At 52.1% G+C, this 27,776-nt stretch overlaps 2 protein-coding genes across 11 annotated transcripts in view; one reads left to right on the top strand and one right to left on the bottom strand.

Moving 5' to 3' along the window:
• LOC122161562 (caspase recruitment domain-containing protein 8-like) overlaps positions 1-3,249 on the top strand; it is a 33,731-nt gene extending 30,482 nt beyond the window's left edge. For 6 of the 7 annotated variants that reach the window (XM_042821080.1, XM_042821081.1, XM_042821076.1 and 3 more), the window contains one exon: positions 709-3,249. The gene's annotated coding sequence lies outside the window, so the exon portion shown is untranslated. The remainder of the gene's footprint in view (positions 1-708) is intronic. The other variant, XM_042821078.1, reaches the window with a different exon arrangement.
• On the bottom strand, positions 182-27,453 carry SCHIP1 (schwannomin interacting protein 1). Of its 4 annotated transcripts, none has more exons than XM_042821083.1 (7): positions 26,947-27,453; positions 6,626-6,744; positions 4,397-4,514; positions 3,641-3,838; positions 3,244-3,367; positions 2,428-2,521; positions 182-2,127 (listed from the first exon to the last, which is right to left on the bottom strand). In XM_042821083.1, exons 1-7 carry the CDS (start codon positions 27,433-27,435, stop codon positions 2,076-2,078), a joined length of 1,194 nt encoding a protein of 397 aa, XP_042677017.1. In that variant the 5' UTR covers positions 27,436-27,453; the 3' UTR covers positions 182-2,075. The 4 variants fall into 4 exon arrangements, with proteins under 4 accessions (XP_042677017.1, XP_042677020.1, XP_042677019.1 ...); XM_042821086.1 differs by lacking the exon at positions 26,947-27,453 and adding an exon at positions 23,140-23,513; XM_042821085.1 differs by lacking the exon at positions 26,947-27,453 and adding an exon at positions 15,275-15,346.
• Between the last annotated feature and the right edge of the window lie 323 nt (positions 27,454-27,776).

The following is a 27,776-nucleotide window of genomic DNA, read 5'->3' as shown; positions in this document are numbered from 1 at the left end:
GTCTGCTTCAAGGGCTGCTTGTAGGCACATCAGTGTAGAGGTGCCCTGATGTGCTGACTGAGGCAATGCCTTCCATCCCCCCTGCTTCCCGAGGACAGGGCACATCCCCCAAATGTTGGCATGATCTTGGTGCCAGGGCCAGGCACTGAGAGGACCCGGTTCAGAAACCACACAAGGCACATTTCTTTCAAAAACATCATTTAATCCATTCATTCCACAGCATTGCCATCGTACACACCTGCATGACACTGTAGTACACTGGACAGAGATCTAAGATGCAATTACCCAGCAATACTATATATATATTTTAAATTACTTTAACTCATTTTTTAGTTAAAAAATCAAACCCTTGAAGATGGACACTCCACTGGCTGTCCTGGTGCTGGGTGCCCACAGGCCTGCTCCCTCCAGAGAATTAAAGGCACTTATCAGTGAGCAGAGCAGCCCACCCCTCCTGCTGAGCATCTCTGCAGTGGGGCTTCAGGCTGAGCCCCCCCCATCTGCACCCCATGGGGTTTGGCCTCACAGGTGAAAGCACAGCACAGGAATACAACAGCAGCAGCTAGCTATCACTGCATGCAGGTACAGCAGCAAGACAACAGGAGATACTGACAAGTGAACACCCCCCACTATTATATATATTTATATATATATTTTCTGCATAGATTCCAAAAAAAGCAAATTAAATAAGAGGAGTTTCCATTGCAGGCGAGCACAAGGCGCTCCCACCTGAGCCAGCCTTTGCTATTGGAGCAGCACAACGTGGCAAAATGGCCCCAAAGTGCCCCAAAATGCTGCGAAATGCCAAGAGAGCTCTCAGCACCTGGCCTGCTTCAGGGGAAGGAGGGGCACAACAACAATAAGTAAGTGTCAGTTTAATAAAATACATTCGTGGTGGGGGGATGGAATTTGGATGCGTCTCATGCTTTGCTGCAGCCACCCTGAATAAGTCGTCAGCCGAGTGCTTTGCTAAGGGGAATCTGTCATGGGGTTGGGGGGAATGAAAATGTGGAAGGCAAAGGTCCCTGCTCCTGGGAGCAGAGCAGGGCAGGGACACAGTGCCCACAGAGCAGGGCACAGCCCCAAGGCAGGGGGGAGCTGCTGCCATATTGCATACATTTCAGATGCTGCTGAAGATTTTTAACCTAGATTTTTCTTTCTCTAAACTTCTGACACGGGGGAGTCATTGAGCTATTCAGCGTGGATAATAAAATATAGAAACATCTATGTGTGTGCCTGGGCCTAACAACAGTCACAATATTAGGGCCTGCTGAATGCTAGTATAGAAGAATAGCTGAAGTCCATGTCATACATACATGATGAGCTTACAGGTAAGTAGCTGTACAACAGTCCTGTCTTCTCTGCACAACTGTACGTGCTTGGCTCTTTTTGGTGATGACAAAGGAGGCATTGCACACTGAGTTGGCTGAGTACATCACCGAGTCAACCACCGGCCAACAAAAAGACGTGTCATATGAAACAAGTTTTTAAATGTTTATTTTACATCTTTATACATAAAACTTTCCAGGTAACTCTTTGAAACCCAACTCAATGTTAATAGCACATCTAAAAATGAACGTCAGGTAGTCAACATTCACAAAATGTTGAAAACTGATTAAAATGTACATATTACCGAAGGTTACGACGTCACTACGAGGCAGGCATGTCTTTTGGACTTGTATAGCACCGTCAAGTACAGTCTCTTTATTTAAAACTACAGTGAAGAATAAAAAAGTAGTCAATGGTAAAATATCGTCCAACGTAAAACCTCTAAGCAAACAAAAATAAAGTTAAACTGCCCTCTCTCCTCAGCCATGTTTTATAACGTTATAAGTACTGTACATTTTTCTGTAATAATATTATTAAAACGCCTGATATTGAGTGGCACGAGTAAAAAAAGAAAAAAAAATAATTAAAATAAATTAAGAAGCGGAGGCCAATCACCGGACATAAAGCTTCGGACACGACCAAGGACTAACACTGATTTGCTGCGCGCCACTGAGGACATCAGCACGTGTACAGACACAGAAGCGAGGGACAGGCGAGCTCCATCTCTGCTGCCACAGACTCCGGGGTTACTTTGCTGGCATCTTCTCTGCCATGTGCTTCTGCTGGCTCTCGGCATGTCTGGGAAGGAGCAGCCTGGTTATGCGTTGGCAAAAGCATGGAGGTGGGGTAGTGGGACTCTGTAAGCTCACGTCTCCTCCCAGATCCTGCTCTTGTGGGATTAAGGTCACCCACAGCCCAATCCCACCGACCTCCCATGCTACCCGCATCTCACCGCGGTGGTGACAGTCGCCATCACCTCCTGCCACCAATGGGGTTAAGCCATAGGGCTGCTGCGTGGACACAGCCCGTTTTTCTGCTGGCTTGGTGGCTTCCAAAGGCTGACAGTGGGGGCAAATGGCCCCTGGACCCCTCCCTCACCTGGTCAGGTCCTCGATGTCCACCAGCATCGCATCCTGCTCCGTGTGCAGCTCATCCCGGATGAGCAGCAGCTGCACCAGCTCCTCGTTCAAGCCTGGGGCCGGAGAGAGAGGAGGAGAGTTCGCGCTGAGCAGGGGGAGGTTTGCAAGGAGAGGAATTTTGCAGTGCTTCAGCCACAGGCATGAGCAGCTCCACATCCCTAGCAGGAGCTGCCAGGAGGGACGGTAATTAACGAACGCGAGCAGTTACAGAGTTGCAGAGCAGCCCAATGAACGTGTTGGGGCTTTTTTTGTCCTACAGCCACCTGAGACATTTCCTTTAAGATTAATTAATCATTGATAAGGGAAGGTGGAGATGCCGGGGAATAACCCTGGCTTCTTTGGAGAGATCAAAGACAGACAAGGAGGCAAACGCAAGGATACGTGAGCCATGTTAATGTGCTGCAAGACAGAACATATGAACTCAGTGGTGTCTATTGGACCAGAGGGCTTCTCCACTTCTGGATGCTGCTGAGGCCATGCAGAGCATCATATCAAAACACAGCCATAAGGCTGCATGAAGCCACAAAACTGGCAGTATTTCTGGCTGCTTTTAGAGGCTGAAGCAACGCTACCTTAATGAGTGCCCTCTGAATGCTTGATGGATAAAAAGAAAGCAAAAAGCCAAAGGAGCCAGACCTAGCAAACAGCCCACCTCCAGCAGCTCTCCTCAATGGTTCCATTCCTGTACATTTATCAGCGTTTTTACATATATAAAATATATACATCCTGAAGTAGACGGTGCTTACTAAAGAATAATTAAACAAAGACCACTTACTTTCTATCTGTGAGTGAAGATCATTGACTATCACTTGTAGCTGCCCAATTGTCATGTCTCTTAGGTCGGCGGGTTTTAAGTTCCTTTTCATCAGGCATTCGCTTATATGAGGCATATGTGGGAGCTGGAAATGAATTTTCATCTGTTTAATTCTTTTTCTCTGAATTACCCATATTTCTGCACAGCACCAGTTTGCCCAGACACATCCCCCCCTGCAAACACCCATTTGTGGCTACACTGAGATTACCAAAGCATCTGCCAGCGCTCGGTGCAGGCCTTCAGCCTCAGCTGGAAGGTCGTAACACAGCACTGAGCTCCATGCTTCCCCCTCTCCTCTCCTGCTCCCATAACACCCAGGGCAGAGGGATGAAGGGCCACTGCATCGGCCAGCACTCACCAGATCCGCCACCGGAGATTTCTTCCTGTTCTGCTTTTCCACCTCCACCTGCATTTTGGCCATGGGCTTTGCCATAGCCAAGGCCATTTTGGCTTCAGCTTGGAGTTTCTTTTGCCTGGTGAGAAAATCCATGTCATCGAGGGACTCGGACTCCTCCTCGGTCGTGTCTCTGTCGGAGTAGGAAGAGCTCTGCTTGCTCTAGGGAAGCAGACACGCACCGTTACAGCCCGGCACCGCCGCCGTGGGGACAGAGCAGAGGAGCTGACCTGCAGCTTCACACCCTCTGCATGCACACAGAGGGGTTCATTTCTACAGGCAAGGTGAAGATTACAGGGTTGGCTGGCTTTTTTTTCTTTTTTTTTTTTTTTAAATCAAACTCATTTCTTGATTGGCTCTTCTGAGTATTAGCAGCCACTTGAGCACTTTAGATGGAGCCAAACAGATCGATAAGTGCCTAATGGACAAGCTGGTTAAGCTGGAGGAAAGCCCACCACGGGTCTGGGGCCTCTGTGTTGTATCCATGAAGGAAAAAAGGAGTGGAGAGCTGATAGGAGCCGACACCACTCTGCACCCATTACTGCTCTGACAGAGCACAGAGAAAGGAAGGGCAGGAGAAGGGCACTGTCCCTTGAGTGCAACCCCCCTTCTGCAGCGGGTCTGTCCTGTAATAGCAATGTGCCAGCTGCTCTGGGCTTTAGTGCCTCAGCAGTTCTCATTATGGCCCATGTGCTCTGTGAGATGAGCCACCAGACCTACCATGGGTGACAAAGGTGTGTCCAGGCTGGTTTCTGTCTTGCTGTCATCAGCATCGCTGTCCTTATCACTGCCACTGTCGTTCACAAAACAGATCTGCAGGTTCATCCCGCTCTGGAGTCTGCAGGGAGGAGAGGTGACAATGGGGATGGGGATGGGCTGTATGCAATGGCAGATCTGTGATGCACAACACTCTGCTTGGCCTCATTGGCCCCACAGGCAGCAGCACCCAATGCCTGGGTCGGAGGTGACAATTCCCACATAGCATTAGGAAGTGACAGCTCAGACTGAAAACTCATCAGCTCCACCATGACAGTGCCTCTACCACCATCTACTGCTGAACGGCAGAAATACCCACAACACTGCAGAGCTTCGTCATCGCGGCCATGAAACTCCGTGTGCTGACCAAAAGGATTTACTGAGGGCTGTCCCAAGGCTGCTTGTGGCACTATGGCATCTCATGGGCACTCCTCAGCAGAGCCTTGCCCAGCTTTTGCTCCACCACATGCTGTCCATGCTAAGTACCGGCGTGCAATGAGGAAGAGGAGCAGCACAGCCCTGAGCATGGTGCGATGCAGGTTTGCAGCAGGGCTGCTTGCCTCTCACATTGCACTCCTTTTTCTATATTCAAGTTCCAAATGATCCTTTGGGGGCAGCTCTGTTGCCTTTCCTGTGCTCCATCACCACGTGTCCACGCTGGGAGAGGCCCATACATAGACAAGCTATGCAATAAGGGGGCTTATATTGGTCCTCACACCAAACTTTCCACTTATTTTAGTGGTATTTTTTTAATTCATTATTGCTATACAACAGAGAGCATTAACACATGAGCTTTGGAGCCAGGCTCAGTGAACACAGCGCCCAGGTTGGGGAGCAGGACACAGCTTTTGCTTGGCTTCAAACTGCATTATGCAGAAAGGGAAAAGTAAGTGCAAATCAGGGTCTGTGGGACACCTGCATTTCAAGAGCATGACTGAAATGCCTGACCCACACTCATCCTAACAGAGAGGCAGACGAGGCACCTCTGGGAGCACCAGAATATTAGAAATGGAGGATGCTGACTGCATTGTAAAACTCCTGGATTAAAATGGTGCACAGCTGGGAAAGCAGCGACCGGCCTCGAAAGGAATCCAGGAAACATCCTGTGGGACACAGCTGGACGTGGAGCCCTTCCCTGTGAGCAAGCACCAGCTGTTCACAGTGACAGCAAGCACAGGCTGCAGCAGCCCAGCTCTCCCACTGCCTCCTCCATGGCCCCGTGTGATGAGCATGGAACCCCTGACTCAATGTGCTCTGCTGCAAAAAAAAGGATGCAACAGCACAAGGAAGCATCCTGTGCTTGCCCTCAGGGCACTGGGACAAGAAGACTGGGAGCACTGTGGTGTAACTGGATGTCCTGACCCATGCAGTGCATACCAGTGCTCTGTCTGGACTATAAATACAAACAAAATGCTGCAGCATCCAGGTACATCTGGTGTTTTCTCATGGTATGGCTGCCCAGTCCTGCTGCAGGATGTTAATTAGTCCTGCCCTGTAATTACAAGACAGCAGTTACCACTCGAGCTGTAACCACACAGAGCACAACTTTCCTTTTCAGATGCACTGTGGTTCAGTTGCATTTTACAGTCTCACCTCCATGCTGCCCTAGTAGGATTCCCCCTGGTCTTACGCCTCTCCCAGGTTTCTTCCTCCCTGCCCCACATCTGCCCACAGCACAGAAGGCACTCGAGCTACCCAGGATCCACCCTGGCTGCTCAGTGCAGTGTGAAACACGCAACCAACAGAGCCCAACTGGTGACCAGCATGAAACAGGTGGCCACCTCTTGAACCACCGGAGGAAGATGCTCTTTCACAAACCAACAGTTCTGTTTTTAACCAGCTTTCATAGGATCACAGAATAGTTTGTGTTGCAAGGGACCTCTGAAAGCCATCGGTCCCACTGCCCACAATGCACAGGGACACCCAAACTCCATCAGTGCTCAGAGCCCAGCCCTCACTGTGGGTGCCAGGAGGGATTGGGCACCCACCCCTCTGGGCAGTTCCCAAGACACTTGGGTTTGTTGAACCTCATGAGGTTTTCCTGGGCCCCGTCATTCACCTCGCTAACCCAGCAATAAGACCAAGCTCTCTGCTGCTTTGGATGTGCAAATTTCAACAGGAATTCACACACACAACTCCTTGGCCAACCCCACCAAGCAGCCCAGCCTCCACCCGCCCCGCAGCCCTGCGTACCTGGAGGACAGGCTGGGCTTGCCGCTCTTACTGCAGCCGGTGTAGAGCCCTGGGCCATCGTCGAAGAAGCTGCCAAGAGCCAACTTCTGCCTGATGGACTCACGCTCATTCTTCTGAGCCTGCAGGGGAAGGAATGCAGGAGAGGTGCCATCAAATTACCAAGGTTTGAAGAATGCATTCACAGAGAGGCGTTTTTTTGAGTAAGGTTAGGCTACGGGATGGATTGGAACGGGTCACCGATCCACGGCTGTGCAGTCAGTGTGCAATAAATGAGAATCACAGATCTGTACCCCAAATCAACAGCAGTACTGCGCTGGTGTCTGTCGGCAATGGATGACAGGAAGGGAAAGTAAGGGCAGAAGGAACACTTGGAAGCCCTCAAACATTTCATTTTAAAGTAACGTGTAACAGCTGATCAGGAATACAGCAAATGAATATGTACCATCAAAAGAAAATGTACCAGGCAGCATCCACAGCACTAACATAGCCCAGTGCCTCAAATTCTGCCTAAACAACGCACCTTTATCTGACAGAGGGAAGTGACAAATAATGAAATGTAAATTATTAACGTAAAATAGCTAATCATTTAATCTAACCCCAGTGCTGACAACCTACATTACGGCATCGCGCTGCCCATTATGTTGTCAATCTCTTACCAAAATGCGTACTTTATTTGTAATCTAACTCCTTTGCCACTGCTACAAATAATTCAGAGCAATGAAAACAACGCCCAGAGCATCGAGGGGCATTGAATTTTCAAGTTGTTCCCTGTTTTCTTTTTGTATATTATTTACTGCTGATGCTCCTGGCCTGGTAGCACACCACCCCTTTGGGAATGCAGGAAAGGAGCCACTATTTTGAAGAGCAGGCCAAAATGAGATGAAGCAGTGACACAAAACCCAAGGAAAACAATTTTTGTGCCACTCACTGCACCCCTGGGCATTGCTGCCACACTGGGCATGTGATGGGTGAAAAAGATGGAAGAAACACCAGTAAATGTCCATGGTGCACCTTTCCCTCTTAAGAAAAAATCACAGAATCATATGGTTATGATGGTTATCATATTAATGGTTGGGTTGGAAGGCACCTCCAGCATCACCCAGTTCCGACCTCCCTGCTGTGGGCTGGGTGCCCCCACCAGATCAAGCTGCCCACGGTTCTATCCAGCTTGGCCTCCAACACCTCCATGTTGGAGCCCTTCTCTGCCAGGGGCCGACCTCCGAGCTCAGCTGCCTCCAAGCACCAGATGGGCACATCCCCACAGCACCTTCGTATCTCATGATACCATGGATGCTTCTCTTCCCATCCAGAGGACCCCTTCCATCCCATCTCCGTGCCCAGACATTTCCATCTCCCACCAGAAGCCAGGGGCTGCAGCACAGGGCCGTGCATTCCCTGCACACCAGCCCTACCTCCAACACGTGCTGAAAATCACTCCACATTAAAACACACACGAATGCAGACTGCTTCCACATGTTTTCCCTTATAGATGGAGCTCTCTCCACACCCGTTGTAATTTTGCTCCACGTCCCACTGCGGCTGCAGCTGCTCCCAGTCTGACATCTGTACATTTAATCAATGTGCCATTTGTCTGCTCCACCAGGCCATTACCAGGGATACGAAATAATGCTATTCCCAGTCCTGAGCTCAGCACATCCCATCTTATAGAACAGACCCAGCGTAATGACCGTAAAGAAACGGAGAGTCCTATTTGTTATGATAAAATAGGGAACAGTTACTAAGAAATAGAATATACCTAAGGGAACCAGACTTTATGCTGTAGATAAATGACCCGCCAGCTGCTCGATGCGTCCTGAGCCGGGCACTGAAAACTGGAAATTGAGAAGGAAAATTGCATGTGGTTTTTCTGACTATCAAATATACTCACTTTGTATATAAAAAATAATGCATGGAATAAAAAGTAAAGGTACTAGCAAGGAAAATGTAAAACCATGTTATATTTAAATGTGCATTTTGACATCGCATCCCTCAGCTCTGCCCCGGCATCAGCTGGGCAGTGAGCCTCCTCAGGGGGTTAAAAAACAACAGAGTAATTAAAAAAAAAACGATTGGGTTGGAAAACAGGAAAAAGATCTGGAAAAGATTTAAAAAAAAAAACCCTGAAAAGTTGTGAATTGATGAAGATTCATGCATTATAAAGGGCAGTGCTCTGGGACTCTTGTTTGGAGGACACAAGCTTGGGATCCCCGTGTCATGCTGTGTGGGCCCTTTCTTGGCCATCCCAATTCTATGGCTGGGGCTGCTTGGCCCACTGGCTGCTCACACCGCTGGCAGCAGCGCCCACATTGCTGCCTGACCCACTTTATCTCCTACTGACCTATTTTGTCATCTATTTCCTTCTGCATATACACAACACTGGGTGAGCAAGGAACTGTTCAATCCTTGGTCTGTACGGACACTTGCCATCCACAAGGCATACTGGTTTACCACAAAAAGCCTCTCTTTGGCCAACACCCCTAATTTGCCCCACTGATACTTCATCCCCACACAATCCCCATCCGTCAGGCTGTCCCCTGCTGACCTGTGCATGGATGGGAACCACGAGATTTCTGCTGATTTCTGAGAAATGAGAAGAGCCCCCAGCGCATCGCCCACGCCGTATTATTGGTGTCACTGGAGAATTAAGAGCTGGGCTGCTCCACTCACCCGCTCTGCATGCAGGACGCGGTATTAGCAGCCTTTATGCATTACAGACGTCACCCAGAAGAGCAAATAAAAGTGCACATCAAATATTTATCTGCAACTCAGGTGCCGCAGCAATCTCGCAGGCTCCGCGTTGCACTTTGGAACCATCCAACATTAACAGCCCTCCATTAACAGCGGACGACAGCGACATTTCTGGAGCTGTACTGATCGATACCAAGGGCTGAGCAGCAGGCATGGCTGGTCTGTGTGCCGCCCAGAGCGCTTGGGAGGGAACAGCACAACAAATTCACAGAACCATTAGGTTTGGGAAAGACCTCCGAGATCCCCAACCCAACTGCAGCACACCCCACCGTGCCCACAGCTCTCAGTGCCACATCCCCCCGGCTTTGAACACCCCATAAGGGATGGTGACCCCACAACTCCCTGGACAGCTGTGCCACCGCCCGATTACTCATACAGAGAAGAATTTGTTCCTAATATCAATTTGGTGCAACTTAAGGCCACCACCTCTTGTCCAAGAACTGCAGGTAAATGAATGCCTGGAGGGCAGTGCTGCTCCCATCCAGCCTATGGGGGCCATCAGGGGACATCACCCCACTGCTGTGGAGCTGTCTGGTCCCTGCAGCCACACCACGGAGGCTATTTTTGCCAGGGACTGTCATTACCAGCCATGGACAATTACTATATTTAAAGTCCCAGACCTGTACACAGCGCCCTTTTTTACTTCTGTGCAGCACAAAGGCTATGATTGGATTCACCAGCAGAAATTATAATTATGCAACACTTGTTTTTGTACGGCCGGATTTGCTAGAAAAACACAAAATGCTCATCATCTCTCAAGCCATGTGGCATAGAGCCCGAGAAATGCCAGCTCTCCTGGTCTGAGGAGGTGTCTGGGAACGCCCCTGGGGACAAGCTGTGATGAGGACACACAGAGGGGACAGTTCTGCCACATCACACCAGGGAGAGGGCATCTGTGGTTAAAGGCAGCGGTGGGGCACGAGCATCCAGCGCAAAGTGACCACGCGTGCAACCCCATGCGTGCAGCCCCACTGTGCAGCCCCATGCCGAAGCACGGAGTTCTGAGCAGGTCTGCCCTCTCTGCAGCCCTGTACGTGCAGCCCCACGCCCCGTGCACGCCGCCTGGCAGCGCCCATCCATGCGGAGCACGCCGACAAAAGGCCCCTTTTTGTCTCCTACCTTTTTATAATTCCCCTCCACATCCCGCGCGGATGCCTGCCCGATGATGTCACCCATTCCATCACCAGCCCCGCTCATGGCCCCGTTCCCCGGCTGCTCCCCGTGGGCACATCTCCGCTCGCCGCGGCCGTGGCACTGGGATCGCCGCTCGCTGCTCCCCGCGGGCGCAGGCCTTGCCCTAATAAAGTCAAAGCTGCGGGCAGGCAGCAGAGCGGGACCGGGAGAGGAAAGCTGAGGGCTTCCTGCAGCCACTGGCAGCGCCGGGTAAAAATAGCCCCAAGTGCTGCACAAGGGCAGGAAAAATCCCGGTGTCTGATGTCAGAGCCACAACCTCCGACAGTGAAGTGATTGCAAAGCGGAGCTTGCCTCCGATATCAGCTTCCCTAGAGAGCTGCTGCTGGGCTCTCGGAGTTTTTTCGGGTTCCTAGGAAGTAACCAACAGGACCCAAGTGGTATTTTATGCACAGCTCAGACCCCACCGCCCTCCCCAAGCACTCACAGGGCCGCAGCCCTTATCTCCCCCAGCCAGAAGATCGGGGACCATGCAGGGGATCCTCCAGGCTATGGGGTTTGCGTCCTGTTGGGCCAATGCAGCACATCAACAGCAGCACTGCTCCTCGGTGTGGCAGAGGAATGCCCTCAGCAACCCCACAGTGACAGATCCCAGTGCCACCACTCCTCTTTTCAAAGGCACATTGGCTTGAGTTTGCTGGCTCCGATCACCCACAGGTTAACCACCACGGCATTACCCCATCCTGAAGTTTCAGGGGGGAAATAATAACAGCAGCAGTACGGGGGAACCACTTAATCCCATTGCTTTCCCAGGACACGCAGCTCTCTGCATGCCTCATTCTTTCTGCTTCCCCTCCACCGCTGACTCACTGTGTCATTTCCCAGTGCTGCTAAATTTAACCTCCCCCGCTGACAATGGGGTCCCTGAGTTGGCAGTGATAACATCTCCAGTTCTCAGCCCAGCTCTGTGCACAACACAATGCTGCTGCACGCACCGGCCCTCCGTCTCTTCAAGGAAAGGGTTTCTGTTTTTAAATACTGCAAATGCTCAGACGTCGCAGACTCGCTGTTAGGGTTGGGGAAGACCTTTCAGATGCCCGACTGACAGCCCGCCACCCTTGTGCTCAGGATCTCCTCCAAGACACAGCAGGGGTTGCAATGGGCCCCTGGGTTCTGCGCTGCAGATATGTGGTGGAATAGGAGGGGATGGGAGAGACCTCCTCCAGGTCAGAGGATCACAGAACCATTCAGGTTGGAAAAGAGCTCTGAGATCTCCAACCCAACACAGTGCCACCATGCCCCCATCCCTCAGTGCCACATCCCTGCAGTTCTGGAGCACCTCTGGGGACAGTGACCCCACTGCTCCTTGGACAGCTGTTCCAACAGCATTTGGAGAACAAACGCTTCCCAGTATCCAACCTGATCCTCCCCTGAGGCAGTGGGAGGTCCTACCTCTGGTCACCTATAATGATAATATGGTAACCCACGTCACAAGAAAGTTCTGCTAAAGGGAAGCAGGCAGTGCAGCATCTCTCCCCGGATACATTTCCTCTCCCTACCACAACAGCAGCATCATAAATCTGAGAAACAAACCCCGCAGAGTGGAGGAAGGGCTTTGGGCATGCAGTCTAACACTGTTCCATTGGCCCTGACACCACCTCACTGCTCACTGCAGCATTCATGCCCCCTGCCTTGCCACCCAGCCCTGCACCAGGATGCCCCACGCAGGAGGAACATCTCAGTGCAACCCCCAGATGCTGTCCCACCCTGTCCCCGGTGACAACCCCCATTCCACAGCATCTTTCTGCAAAGCTGTGGGCACCGTCAGCAGCGGGTTCCTCCTGGGGAAGGATGCAGACGTCAGATTGCATCAGCTGTGAGCCGGCTCCATGGTTACAGCACTGCTGAGTGTAAGGGGAGTGCTGTTAGAAGCAGCCGGAGCCACCTGAGGCTGCTCTGCTTTTTATAGCACCGAAGGAGAAGTTAATACAGGAGTATGTGGGGCTGCGTGGCCACAGTGCAGGGCTGGGGGCTGCTGGGATGGGGTGGCAGCCTCTGGATCTGCCCAGGCAAGGTGAGGGATTGGGCTGCTTCATTGCTCATGGACAAGCAAGGAGCTAAATTAAACCATGCCATGCCTATATAATGCTGGTTTGTGTCAATGCAAAGCCCAAAATGATTCTGATGCTTGTTCCATTGGGAGAGGGAACCACCACCATCCCATTCTGCTCAGCATCAGCTTCCAAATGCTGCTGTCATTGAGTTGTCAGAGAAGAAACCTAAATTTCCTGTGAACTAAAACAACTCACTGCAGATTGGGGAATGATGCTGTCCCTTCCCACCCGGGCTTTAGCACATCCCATGCTCCCAATGTATTTTGTAGAGCATTCTTGGGATCAGACCGAATGAGAAAGCCCTCAGCCTGCTTTCCAGAACTCAGCCTTTGTTCTGTGTCATGGCTCTGGGAGCAGCGGGCAGCTGGTGTTGTATGGCCCATGTGGGGCTTCTTCTCAAAGGCCCATTGTATGAACTCCAAGCAGACCAAGGGCCAGGTCCTGCACCCCACTCACAACCCCATGCATTGCTGTGGGTGCGGAGCAGAGCTGAGAGCTGCATGAAAAGAAGGGAGCTGGGGTGGTGGTCAGCAGCAGCTGAACAGGAGCCAGCAGTGTGCCCGGGTGGGAAGAAGCCAAGAAGTCTTGTCAAATGATAGGAGGAAAAAAAAAACAACGGAGCCCGGAACAAAATATTTGGCACAGGAAAATAAATCAGCATAAAACAGGAAAGGAAATAACTAAGAAGTTTCTTTTTGTTTACACTTGGGTTACTTGCAGCCTTTGGGCTGCGTGTCCTCATTTGGTTGCTCAGAGGTTTCCAAAGGGCATTCCTCTATCAGATCTTAGAAATTCCCCTCTGATGGAGGCAGATCCCTGGTAGGGCTGGTAGTGCCCAGCATTGGAGCATGCAGGCAGCCTCAGGGCAGAGCTCGGAGCCTCCTGAGCACAGAGAACCCAAAGGAGAGCAAAAGGAAGAGTGCAAGGGCAGCAGGTTCCCAGGCCACCACCCTCTGCGGCGCTGGGGTCAGAGCTTTTCTGCTGAGTGTCCCTAGGGCAAACATGTCCCCAGCCTCTCTCCACGCGCTGGCTCACTCCTCTGTTTGCTCTGCAGCTCTCCTAAATCCCCAGGAGCTGCAGTGAGCAGTTTGAGCAGAGATGTGAGGAGTACGGGCAGGCATGGCTGCCCCATCCCCAGCTCTGATGGCTCCCAGATGGAACCACAACCCGGGATTCATGTTTGGCTTTTGGGCTAATGGGCCAGCGGGGGTAGGAAGGAGACAGATTGCACTGAGTGAGAATGCACTCCCCGGGATCTGCATTCCTTCTGCCTTTTTCTGTCTTCATATTTACTGTTTCGGAGGAGAGAGACCAGCTCAATGGAAGCAGATCAAATGCAGCAGCACTACTGCAGTGCAATGAAACATCAGCACGTAGGGATGCTGCCAGGCCAGCATCAGGCACTGCTTACCATGCACCATGCACTGCCCACAGGGCACTGTGTGCCCACTGCCCCGAGATCTGCAGCATCTCAGCAAACGTGCCAGGAAACATCCCCTGCCCACAGACAATGGCCCCATTTATAATGGCAGGAGAGCAACAGGCTTGTAGCTGCAGAACAACCAGCTTCCCTCCAGCAGAGATCAAAAAAACAGCTTTTCTTTTTTTTTCCAAAGGAGCTAAAAAGGGAAATCCATTTCCAGAAGCACTTGCTGCAACGAAAGCGTCCACTGAAAAACCCCCTGAATTACCCCTATACACAGATATATACACTGATATCATTTCCCTCCATGGTACCTTTACCAATAAGAGATGTTTAGCCTTAAGATGAAGCCTGACTTCAGAGGAACGCTGCAGCTGAGCTGCTGCCCTGCACAGCCCCTCTCCCAAGGCCCAGCTCCACTGCTGGGAATGCTGCTAGGCCATTCTGCAACACGCCCTGCACCGCACGTACGCACTGCTGAGTGCTGCTGTAGTGCAGGGGATGCTCAGATGGACCAACCCAGCCCCAAACGCTGCCCTTCCCCAAGCAGGTGCGCCCACAGCAGCACCGACCCCCTTGGCACACAGCAACGGAGGCACAACAAGAATCGTAGAGTCATCGAGTCATTCAGCTTGGCAAAGAGCTGTGAGCCCATCGAACCCAATGCCTGCGCGGCACCAAACCGCAGCTGCAGGTGCCGCATCCACAGCACGATGCCGGGCTCCCACTGCCCGACGAGGCGGGGGTCCAGCACCCCACCGCAGCCCCGTTCCTCATTGAGCAGCGCAACGTAACGCGTTTAGAAATCGTTCTCTCCCGCTGAGATACAGGGCCGCGCGGGGCCGGCGGATCGCACGCACTCACCCGGAGCAGCTTCATCAGCGGCGGGGCTGCGGGCGCGCTGCGGGGCGGGCTGACGGCGGGGCCGGAGCATCCCCGAGCCGTGCCGCGCCGCTCAGCCCCACCGCGGCTCTCACTGCGGCTGCGAGCATCACATGGCGAGCACAAAGCCCGGCCCGACCGCGGCTCCTCCACAAAGGCTGCCGCAGAGCGCTCCCCGCGGCTCCGTTTCCCCGCGCCTCCCGCAAATCCTTATAGAAAAAAACAAACAAACAAACAAACCCCAAACAAACAAACAAACAAACGAAAAAAAAACCAAAACCAAAAAAACACAACCAAACCAAACCCGCCACAACAAACCCGCGTCCTCCCGCCGGCCCCGCGGCCCCTCACCCGATAGGCGCAGTTTTCCTGCAGGACCATCTCCGAGCATCCCGCGGCTGCTAAGATGGACGCTGCCGCCCGGCCCCGCCTGCTCCGCCGGGCGCGGGGGGGTTGGAAGGGGGGGCGCAGGGCTCGGCTGCTTCCCGCACCGCGCGGCCCCGCAGCGCCTCCCGCAGCGCACAGCCGGGGCCGCCCGTGGCACGCAGTGCCAGCACGGAACACCCAAGGCCGAAGCGTCCCAAGGCCTGCAGGGATCGAACACACAACGAGTGCCCTTGTCACTGGGGGGAGCTCAGGGCCAGGCTGGATGGGGCTTTGGGCAGCCTTCCAGCCCAATCATTCCAGAGTTCTATCATCTTTAGGGCCCCTTGAAATCCAACTATTCCACAGCTCTATCTTCCTTATGGCCCCTTGAAATCCAACCATTCCACAGCTCTATGATCTTTGATGCCCTTCCAACCCAACCATGCCATGGCTCTATGATTGCTCTGCAGAGGTTTTCTGCAGGGTGATGGCTTGCTGCCCTTTGCAGGTGGCTTCATCGCCTCTCCAAAATAACACTATAAGATAGCAACCATCTCCCACAAGCTCAGGCCAGACACACATGGGGGAACAAAACCTCCACCTTGCTTTCTATTGTAAAAGTCTCAATAGGAAAAACTGCAAAGAACAGAGGAACAAGTTAGCAATTCTCTGCCTTCACAGCCTGTGGGTGCTGGCTCCTCACTGAGCACCATTACCTCAGTTTGGATTCACCACTCACCCTCTGGGGGCTGACAGCTGCCCCACAGCCCCACCTGCAAGTGTCTGGGGCACTGCTGGCTATGAGAATACAGCAGCTCCCACACTCCAGCCCTGCCTTCTGCTGGGCACGGCTCACCCCCAAAATGGCCACTGCCCCCCATGCCAACACTGCCCAGAGATGAGCTCACAGCTCAAGGATCCTAAACGCAACATGGCTTTATTCTGCAGTACCAGCTATTGCCTGCTCCTCCTCGCAGCCAGCTGTGAGGTTCCAGAATGTAAATGACTGCAGAGGCACTTGCTCCCAGATTGGATTCCTGAACCAGATGTGCCTGCAGAAAAATTGGCCTTTGTAGAAAAACAGCTCTGCCCAGCTCTGCTGGCTCCTCCTCCATGCTAGAGTGCATGCAGGGGAGATAACAGCAATCTGCAGCTTCACCAGGAGCGGAAATGGAGATGGTAGGAAAAGAGCTATGGGAACTCATGGGATAAGGTTCAAAAACGAAGGACAAATGCACCAAGTGACCAAAACAAGGCTTCCTCCTGCGTCTGCAAAGCGTCCCTTCACTGAGGTGGGGCTTCCCAAACATCAGCATTTAAACATTCACTTTCAGCACAGCACACACCTTGGGCTTGGCGTGGAAAAGTACAGTGAGCTCAGAACAGCACCCTGTGCACCTCGTCTCCAATATCAGCCATTGGGCACATCACAAGGGAAACTCACAGCCCTGAGCCCTCTCCCCCATTCCTCCCTCTGGATGCTCTGCAGAGGGTTTGGGACATGGGGAGATCCAAAAAGAAGGGAAGAGTGGCTTTACCAGGCACACTGCCCATAGTCAATCACCAGCACATCATCAGTTACTACAGAACCACTAAGGTTGGAAAAGACCTCTGAGAAACGAAGGGGCAATCACCTGGTGGCACCAGTGCTGGGGGAAAAGACGTCACGTCTGCGTCCTGCACATCCCCAGCCCTCCCACAGCCATCCCCATGCGGGGGAAACATCCTCAGACATAACCACAGGATGTGGGGGGGCACATCCCCACCTCCATGGGAAGGAAGTGAGCCATGAGGGTGAGCAGCGGGCAGGAAGCCGTGGCCGGTCCATCCCAGCGCACTCCTCTCTTCCCACGGCCCCATGCAGTGATCAGCACACACCCCGTGCTGCCTGCTGACCCCAGCCCCATAAAACAGGGACACAGACCTGCTCCCATCCTCCCAGCTGGGAATTACACGGGGCATCACGGGATTTCATCTTTATTTGCTAGCGATTTACTAGGAGTTATGGGTTTAGCTCCTCTTTAAGCCAAGCTAAAGCTTCCCAGGGTTTAAATCTAGCAAGAAAAAAAAAAAAAAAAAAAAAAGATTATATTTTAATCGGTTAATACTAGAAATCTCCTTGGAAAGGGGAACATTTGTTTGGATTACATTCATGTCTAATGCTCTGGACTATTACTTCTTTCTCGAGGGAGGGCGATGCTGAGCAGCATTCCACCCCCTGGGATGTGCCACTCCTCCCTGGGAGCAGATAATCACACAGCCCAGGCCACAGCTACCCAGGAGGTGATGGAGTCACCATCCCTCTGAGGGTCGTGGTTTAGTGGGAAATACAGATGGATGATTGGATCAGGTGATCTTAGAGGTCTTTTCCAACCTTGGTGGTTCTACGATTCCCATTCCCTCCTGTAAACCACCAACAATTTCACCCCAGTGTTACAGTGCTGTCAGTACCCTGGAATGCCGTATGGTAATTGCAGGCACTCAAAGCTTTTTGGTGGTCCAACAGGAAAAACCAACCTCCAGACATCCCACCTGTATCAGCTCGCAGATACAGCTGCATGGCCCTAGTTTGCAATGGTGCCATTGATCAGCTGGCTCACACGTGCTTAATAGAGGATTTACAAATAGCCTGATGATTAGTAGGTACGATCTCCCACCAGCTTTTTGCTGCTCATGAATGGGGAACCAATTCTCCATTCTAATGAGCACAGTGAGATAGCAACTGAAGAGCTACGGCTGCCTCCCCACGGTTGTATTTATGTCCTTAAGGATAAGCTGCTCCTTTGGAAATGCGAGAGTCACATTATGCAAAATGCTATGGAGAGCACAAGCCCTTCAGTAGAACAATATACAACTGCAAGATTTTGTATTAATATAAATAAATTAGCACGTTACAGCCCACTTTGCTCTGCAGTGCTATTTCTGTCCTGTTCAGGAGAGGATTTGTAGCAAACTCCATTGGCACACATAACATTCAGTGTTTGTGTATAGATACACACAGTGCAGGCCTGATGCTCACAGCATGGCGAGGTTTTGGGGACTCAGCCCCAGCACCTCCTCTGTGCATCCTCTCACCCAGCACAAACCCAACGCAGCACCAAGCCCAAGTCAAAGCCACCCAACACCACAGCCAGGAGATGGGCTGCGCCCGCCTCCTCTGTAATAAATCACCCAACTTCAACGAATTACCCAACCTGCAATAAGTTACAGAAGTCCATTGACCAGAAATGATTGTTTTTCCTTTTCATGTCCTTCAGGGCAGCTTCTGCTGTCACAAAGTCTTCTAGGACAGCACTTGGAACAGCACCGTGTGAGAAGGAGGAAGGGAAGGGGAAGAATGAGACACTTCTCCCCTGTGATGATGAAGAGCCATGCGGCCTTCAGCTTCCCCAAACAGACACAAGGGGCTGCATGGGAACATCTATGAGCAGAAATCCCACATCCTGTGCTCTGGGTCTGTGTGCTTCCAACAAAGAACTTAGAATTCCAGCCTGGCCATGCAGGAGCACAGACACAACCTGTGCTTATGCGTTAATTTGTCTTTAGTACAGTGCTCTGTGCTGCCAGTCATCAATGAGTCCCCTGAGCCCATAGGTGAGACAGAGCAGCATGTGAGGATGGTGCTGGCATCACTCTGGAGCTGTTCTGGGGTGGAAGGGAACCTTAAAGGCCATCAGTCCCACTCCCTGCAGTGAACATGGACACCGCATCTCCATCAGTGCTCAGGGACCTTGAAATGGGGTTACCCTGGGGTTGTTCCAGTACCAGTCACCCAGAGCCACCTGCCCCACTCCCAGCCAAATGTGTGCAAAAAGACTCAATTAGGAAAGTGCAGGCTGAAGAATTCCATAGACCACAACCCCATGTCACCCAAAATTCAAAGCTTCTCTGTCAAACGCAGCCAAATCCAACACAAACACGCCGAGACACAGGGCAGAAACAGGCAGCTGGAGACTTCGGTGCCCACAACAAAGCCTAGCAGAAATCTATGTTTTTTCTTTTTTTTTTTTCCTTCCCTTCCTATTTTTGGTCTACTTGTACCGCTCACAAAGCCACCAGCAGCAGCCCTGCAGCTCCCCGTCCACACACAGGTCTCCCAGCTGCACCTCCGGGTTGGTGCAGTGGGAGAGCAGAGTGAAGCTCTCACCACGGCGAGGGCAGAGAGGCTGAGCACAGGGATGGAAAATGCTAAAAATACCAGTAATGGTAAGGATGGGTCCCAGTTAGTCATGCAGTGCAGGAGCTGCAGCCGGCGCGAGGCAGCTCCATATAAGAGCAAAGGAGAGATGCTCGCCTCGTAAATCAGATTTGTCACCCTCCCTTTGGCTGTGAGCTTTGCCTTCCAGTGAGCCCAGCTCTGGGAGACCTCTGCTTTTAGCAGTTCCACAGCAGGGCTCATCTCAGCCTCCTCCTGTAACTGCAATCACAGCAATGTGCTCCCAAGCCAACAGCACAGAACTGCTGCTTGTGCTCTATGCAGGGCACCTGTCTACCCAGGAGCTCTATGAGCAGAAAACAAAGCCCAAATGTCATTCATTCCTCCAGCCCCCTGCTTTTGCACACCAACCCAAGCTTTGGGAACACCACAGTTATCATAGAATCCTAGAATGGCCTGGGTTGCAAAGGAGCACAGTGCTCATCCAGTTCCAAGCCCCTGCTGTGTGCAGGTCACCAACCAGCAGCCCAGGCTGCCCAGAGCCACATCCAGCCTGGCCTTGAATGCCTGCAGGGATGGGGCATCCACAGCCTCCTTGGGCAACCTGTAACAGTGCCTCACCACCCTCTGAGTGAAAAAAGATACCAATATGCCCATATCACCCCTGTCCCTGTGCATCTGTGGGCTCAATTCCACCTCTGAGAGCAATTAGCAAGCATACAATACACAGTGTATCATAGAACCATTAAGGCTGGGGAAGCCCTTTAGGATTCCCATCTCAACTCACCCCACCGTGCCCACTGCCCACAGCCCCATGGTTCCAAACACCTGCATGGATGGTAATCCCACCACTCTGCACAGTCTGTGCCAATGCATCACCTCTCCATTTCCTAACATCCAGCCTGACCATGTGCTACAGACAACACCAGGCACTGCCTGGGCACAGAGGCTTGCAGCATGGCTCTGAGCGTGCAGTGACAGCACCAAGGCTCGTGCTTCCCAATCAGCTGTAATTAAACTCTGCATGCACTCATCTGAGCTGCCCCCTTTCCTTGAGGAAAAAAGAAGAAAAAAAAAAAAAGGATGAGCATTTAGCATTTGTATCCATTTTTTTTTTTCCCAAGAACTTTCACATTCTTCTTTTCTCTGCTTTGCTTTGCTGCAGCACGACATAAATCATTTTGTTAGAGCTGTCTGCCCAGGGCAAGGCTGGAGCCAGTGATGAACACAGAGCCTTCACCTAACACAGAATCCTATTTCATGAGGTGCAGGTGAAAAGCAGGCACAGAGCTCAGCATCCTGCCATGTCCTTGTCACATTGCTCCAGAACTCACTCAGCCCTTCAGCAAAATGACCCTCATGGGAAAAAAACCCAAAGCCAACCCAAAAGTGCCTTCCTCAGGAGAAAAAAAACCAAAACAAGGCCCCTTCATGGCTAGCTGGTGATTTGGAGAAACACAAGGAGAGGAAGCAGCAGAAGAAAGCAGAGCCTCACCAGCTTGTGTCAGCCCTTGTTAAGCTATCAGAGATGGGCACCAATGCAAATGCACAGCATAGAAAACTCAGTAAGGAGCATCAATCACAGATTACTTGTTTTTAAACAGCTGAGATCAGTTTATCACCCCATTCCTGGTGGGAAGGAAAACAAAACACGATGGCCTCACACAGCCCAGGCACAGAACTCTGCTACTTCCCCAAGTCCCTCTTTAATAAATTCAGTATGGGAGTTACATTAAATAAAAAAATGTACATTAAATTTTTAATAACTCACTAAAAGCATTTCAATCCCCTACAGACCACACATATTACCAGTTTTGGTGTTCATAAAGAATTAAGCACTGCCATACAGTTCTCTCTCAGTTTTTCCCAGCATTGCCACCTACCAACCGAGAGCAGTAAATCTCATTCCTGCACCTTTCCTTTTTCTTTCCTTTTTCCATTTCCTCCCTCTTCCCTTTTATTTTTCCCCTCTCTTCCTTTCTCATTTCCCCTTTCCCTTCTCCTTTCCCATTTCTCCTTTCCCTTCCTTTTTCCCTTTTCTTTCTCCTCAGTTTTTCTTTCCCTTCCTCTTTCCTTTTCCTTTCTTTCCCTTTCCATTCTCCTTTCATTTTTCCTTTCAATTCCTCTTTCCTTTCCCCTTCTCCTTTCTTTTCCTCCCATTCCCCCCCCCCCCCATTGCCATTATTTCTTCCACCTCACACGAGCACTTGGCTTTCATTCTAACAAAGCATGGACAGGTTGAAAGAAATGGCTTTAGTGCAATTTTCTCATTTAAAGGCGACCCATAGATCACTGAGCAGGAAGCTGAAATTGGTGGAATAAATAAGATCTACTGCTGCTGTGACGCAAATGACTCCATAGGCATGATGGGGAAAGACAAAGTGGGTGAAAGTGACACAAGTACTTGAAAAAGCTGGAAACCCTTGATGACAACAGCTATTATAGAGCAATCCTGCCTCAGGGAACAACTCAGCTCAGGTAGCACGGGAGCTCACTGCCATCAGAGCCATTAGTGCTTTGCTCACAGAAGTGGGATAGATTTGGCAAAACATGGCACAACACAGGGAAGCTCCTCCGCTTCCCATTTATCCTTAAGGTGACAGAGTAAATCTCAAGCATCCTTCACAGGATGCAAGGTCCCCATGCAACCACTGTGCTACTCTGGGGCTCCTGCAGGATGGATGCTGGATCACAAAAAGGGCAGAGGCATCTCCATGGCTCAGGCTTCGGCCCTGCATTCACTGCTTAATATATTTTACTCCCTCTGCTCTGTGCCCATGAGAGGCTGGGGCTCAGCACTCATTCCCAAAAGGCTCTGCCATCAGCAATGGCAGCCGGCCCACAGCTCGCCCAGATGCTCCTCTGCAGATCCTGAATGCATTTGGTGTGTACTGAATAAACACTTGACTCTTCCTGTGCTTTTTAATACACTCTGCCTACAATTTCTCTCTTCACACACACTGCTATTACACATACACCATCCCTGAGTGTTGCTGCAGTAGCTATGGTTCTTCAGCAGTCAAATTAACACGTTTTGCACAGCACGGGCCAATTCTGAGAACTGGAAAACTCTAACTCTCCTGCTCAGCACACACAATACGCAAGAAAATGATGCCTAAGTACATAATTAGTACCCAACCAAGTGTTCCTGCTGCTCCTTCAGCCCCAGCCACCAGCGCTGTGTGAAGGGAGCAGCAGGGCACGGGGCTGTGGGGTTACACTGCAAAACTAATTCACACCAATCATTGCATGACCTCCCCAAAAGCTCTCCTCTCTCTTCAGAAATCTTCAGTTCTTTGCTGCCCATTACACCCAATACCCCAAACACTCTTAAAACTTACCCACGGAGCTTCGAACGGGCAGCACCACAAACGGCACTTTTTAAAGATATCACAGAATCATTCAATCAGTAAGGTTGGAAAAGACCTCCAGGATCACCCCAGCCCACCCCCCACACCCACTGCCCACATCCCTCAGTGCCACAACCCCACAGCTCTGAACACCACCAGGGATGGTGACCCCACCACCCCCAGGGCAGCTGTGCCACTGCATCACAGCTCTTTTGGAGAACAAACGTTTCCTAATATCCAACCTGGAAGTTTGCTGCTGCCTGCACTGCAACCAGCACTCCCACAGCCCCACTTTCTCAGTCTGAATTGGGGATTTCTGCACACCATAAGGAACAGCCACTTACCAGGCGGCCGGGCAGCTTGCTGGCATCCATAACAGAGCTCTTCCCATCACATCAACTCTCAGATAAAGGAGAATCGTTCATCAAAAAGGCATCTGCACACTGTCACCCCACATATTTAGCATTTTCTTTAATGACAGCCTTTGCAGCACTGACAGAGGCAGCTTGTAGAGTTCTTACTTAAGATTGTTAATTACGATCATTTTGCTTGGACCAGTTTCAGCCCCAGCAAACACACATCTCCCCCGTTTGTGTAATTACAAATGCGCTTCCAGAACCAAGCCTGTCAGTGCACCTACAGCTGTCTTCTGAGCTGACTGACAGGGCACACTTTGGCAGAACCATTAACATCCTGCCAGCCTCATCTGACCTTTGAGCTGGGTGGAAAGTGGCCGAAGTACGACGCAGTCACCTTGTTGTGTTTTGTCACCAGGCGTGTCCGAGGCACCACGTGTGGAAGGTCAGCCCCTGTTCAACCCAGTGACAGGATTTCCTATGGCTGAAGGGTTTGTGCTCCTCATCAACACAAACAAGCTGCCTCTGGAGTACGCCTCCCAGCCAAAGCTGCCTCTGGAGTACACCTCCCATTCCCTTCTTTGGGTGCCGAAGAAGGAATTTAATCACAGAATCATAAGATGGCTGGGTTGGAAAGAACCTTAAAGATAACAGAACCATGGGATGGTTGGGTTGGAAGGGACTTCAAAGATCATAGAACCATGGGATGGTTGGGTTGGAAGGGACTTCAAAGATCATAGAACCACGGGATGGTTGGGTTGGAAGGGATCTTAAAGATCATAGAACTATGGGATGGTTGGGTTGGAAGGTCCTTAAAGCCCCCCCCAATCTCACCCTCTGTCACAGGCTGGCTACCCCCGGCTACATCAGGCTGCCCCATCCAGCCCAGCCCTGAGCACCCCTAGTGATGGGGCACCCACAGCTCTGGGCAGCAGTGCCAGGGCCTCATCTTCCTAACCTTCAACCCAAATCTCTCATCTTTTAGTTTAAAGCCATTCTCTCTTGTCCTCTCACTATCAGACCATGTAAAAAGTCTCTCTGCCTCCTGTTGATCATCTCCCTTTAGGTACTGGGGGCCTGCAGCGAGGCCCCCCTGCAGCCTTCTCTTCTCCAGGCTGAACAAGCCCAGCTCCCTCAGCTTTTCCTCCTAGGAGAGGTGCTCCAGCTGATAAATAAGAGAGCCCAGGCACCCTGCTGTCAGGTGTGTGAGGAGCTCTGGCAGGGCTTCTACATCACAGGAATGACAGAAATGCAATTCCCCTCAAGCCACAAGTTTGATTTTGAAAATGAGTGTGTCAGAAGTGAAAGTTCAGACAGCTCTTGTCTGGGGAAATGCCTGCTGGGACGAGGAACCCAACGCTTTAAGAAGGCTCAGTCAAGCATCTATGACTTAAAGTGAGAACAACCTCGCTGCCCACCTCACCAAGCAAACATTTGCTCCCTAAATGCTGGAGGCAGAGCACACCGGCAGGCAGGAGCTCTGCACTGTACTCCCACTGAGCTCAGCCAGCAGACACAGGGCCAGACCCCACCAGGACAGCCACTGAATCATTCCAGGATTTAATCCTGGACCACAGACTGTACTTTGAATCCATCTCTCTGGGCATCCAGCCACGGTGAACCACAGCTGGGAGCAGAGCAGAGCTCTGCGCCCGTCTCCTCTAAATCAAGACAGCCTCGAGAGCCAAATGATTCAGAAGGAAACACATTTAACTTCCTAACACAACTATGTTCAGCACAATGCAGGACCCATAAGCTGGAGGCGAGGCACAGGCCTGGGCAAGCTGTGCTGATGCACAACGTGTCATGTGTCCTGCCAAAGGGACCACAGACCTGGAGGCTGCAGGAAAAGCTGCTATCACTGCTGCCTGCATTCAAGCCTCCTCCATAGAGCACAGTCCATTCAGCAGTGCCATCCATCTTCTGACTGCCACAGGCTCTGAAGTGGCACGCTGGTTGGCCAAGCCATTTCCTTGCCCAACAAGTTTAACTGACTATGGAATCTGCAGATGTTATTCTTTGGAAAATACATGCTATTGATTGTAATCACCATCCTTGGAGATGCAATGGAAAGAGTATTAAAACCATCGATGCTGATTTTGATTTTATTAGAACCATTAGTGAAATGGTGAGCAGCAAAGTCCTGCTTCCTGCACAGCTCCCAAGCGCCGTAAATCACAGCACAGCACATCTGTTGTGCTCCTGGTACAGCTGTGGGCCGGGGCTGGGATGGGGAACAGCAGTGGGGGCAGAAATGGGATTGCTTCTCCAGGAGTGGATGGATGTTCCTTTAAAGATTCATTCTTTGAAATGTCACGGAGCCTCAGGAAGAAGCTGGGCCCAGGCTGGGCAGAGCTCTGGCACAGCCAGCACCCACAGCAGTGCTGGGTATGGCGTGGTGACTCAGGTCACAGCTGGCTCCTGGAGCACAATGACACCAACTCACTGCAACTGCCCACAGCAGAAAGAATTCCCTACTGCCCCAACCTCACACGAATTGCTCAGGATTTTGTTCTCAACGTCTACACTGGATTCCTGTTCACATAAACCAGCTGAAGAAATGCTCCCATTCAAAACAACAGCTGTTGCTCACTGTGCCCCTGTTAACGAAATCATCTTATACTGAACCAACCAAGGCCTCCTCATGCTGAAATCTCTCTTTTCTCAAGTGTGTTCTTGCCGTTGGAGAAAACCAACCCCACTCCCCCCTGCCTGCTTTCACTTCACCATATTCACGTTTCCAAACATTTGGGTTTCCAGCAGGACGAGAAAACACAAACAGCGAGATGCTGAACTTCAGGAAAACATTATGGTAAGGGATGGTTTGGGTTGGAAGGCACTTCAAAGATCATCAACTTCCAACCCCTGCCACGGGCTGCTGCCAAACACTACATCAGACACTGGATCTGGTCGCCCAGAAACCTCACAGTTCTACCACCAGACCACACATCCCTCCCGACCCAGGAGCCTGCTGCAGTCTCTGTGCAGACAGAGAAACACATCTGGGCAGAGTTCCTCAGGTGGGCCCTCCCCTTGCTAAGCACATCACCGCAGGCAATGAGTTTCCAGCAGTGCTGCTGCTTCCGGCAGCTCAGGGCAGCAGGAGTTCATCAGATAGCACAGAAAGCCTCCAAGCCACAAAAACGAGCTTTCTTTCTTTCTTTCTTTTTTTAAAGCTGACTTTCTGCACAGAAAGCAGCTATTAGGGACGTTACCTGTCCCCAAGCATTGAGGCTTGCCAGCTCAGGCCCTGGGCACAGCGCCCCGCACCGCTGCTGTCACACTCATCCATGAGCCATTCACCGTGCCCAGGACCCACCCACATTTTTCAGCAATTAGTTGTAATTCGAGGATTTCGGGGAAAATCCCCTACCTCTCCGAGCCAGATGACTTCACAGGATGCGAGGGCTTGGAACGCCTTAACAAAACCCGACCCAGGCGGGGAAGCTGCGGGCTGTGGGCGAGGCGCACCGCGGGGCTCCTGCGCTGCGTTCCGGAGGTTCCCTCGAATTCAACCCCGATGGAAAAGTCCCAAGGAGCGCTCGGCCACTCCGGCGGCTCGAGTCATGCGCGAATTCTACCCGACTTTGTCTGCGGATGACGCGACCGTGGAAACAATTCGCGGCGTTTCCCCATGAAAGCACGCTCGTTAGGCTTTGCGGCTCAGCCGGATCCCCACCGGCGCCCGGCTCAGCCGGCGGGAAGGCCGCCCGGCATCACCCGAAACCCAACGCACAACCCCAGGGATGCTCCGCGAAGTTGCGCTCCCTCCCCCCCGCCCCGCTCCCCACTCACCGAGGCGGGGTTGGCCCTCTGCCCACGCTCCTTCTCCCGGCACTGCAGCCCCGCCAGGTGCCTCTCCAGGGCCGCCCAGTCCATGGCGGGCGGCTGCGGTTCCCGGGGGGGTTGAGCCGTTCCCCCGCCCCGCCGCGCCCGCCGCCCGCCCGGCCCCGGCGCCCCTCCGCCGTTCCGCCGCTGCTGCTGTTTCGGGGGCGGCGGGCGGTGGTGCGACCGCGGGCGGGGAGCGGCGGAGCGCTGCGGGGAGCGGCGGAGGGCGGGAGCGGCGGGGAGGGCATCGGCGGGGCCCGGGCAGCGGGGAGGCAGGTAGGCGGCTTCGTCGTCTTCGTCGTCGTCCTCCTCTTCTTCTTCCGAATCGTCGTCCAGCGCCGCCAGGTCTAAGCTGCTGGGGGACGGCGAGGACTTGCAGTCGGAGCACGGAGTCACTTTGCTGGAGTTGGACTCCGAGCTGGAGCGGCTGCTGCCGGCGTCGCTGCCTAAATCCATGCCATCCTCCCGGGAATCCTGGCGGGGGGAGGAGGAGGAGAAGGGGGGAACGAAGAGAAAGGTTCCGCGTTAAAAAAGATTAATATCTATATCTCTATATCTCTAAATCCCGCTCTGAGCCCGCGGGTACCGCGCACCGCCCGCCCCGGAGGCTCCGCCGCTCAGAGCGCCTCCGGCGGCGGTCGGGGATGGGAGGAGGGGGGCGGAGGGGGCGGCCCCGGGTCGGTAACGGGGAGGGGAGCTCTTTGCCCACGCTTCCCGTCTCTTTTTTGGCCGTTTATCGGAGCCTCAGTAAGCGAATTGTGTCTGGGATGTTCTGGCTGGTCAGAGGCGAGCCCGAC

The sequence above is a fragment of the Centrocercus urophasianus genome, unplaced genomic scaffold (assembly GCF_019232065.1).
Source record: "Centrocercus urophasianus isolate 14NV4802_14NV808 unplaced genomic scaffold, USGS_Curo_1.0 seq_19, whole genome shotgun sequence".
Classification (NCBI taxonomy): domain Eukaryota; kingdom Metazoa; phylum Chordata; class Aves; order Galliformes; family Phasianidae; genus Centrocercus; species Centrocercus urophasianus.
The sequence above is the reverse complement of the archived record's forward strand: the minus strand, read 5'-3'. Positions and strand labels throughout refer to the sequence as shown.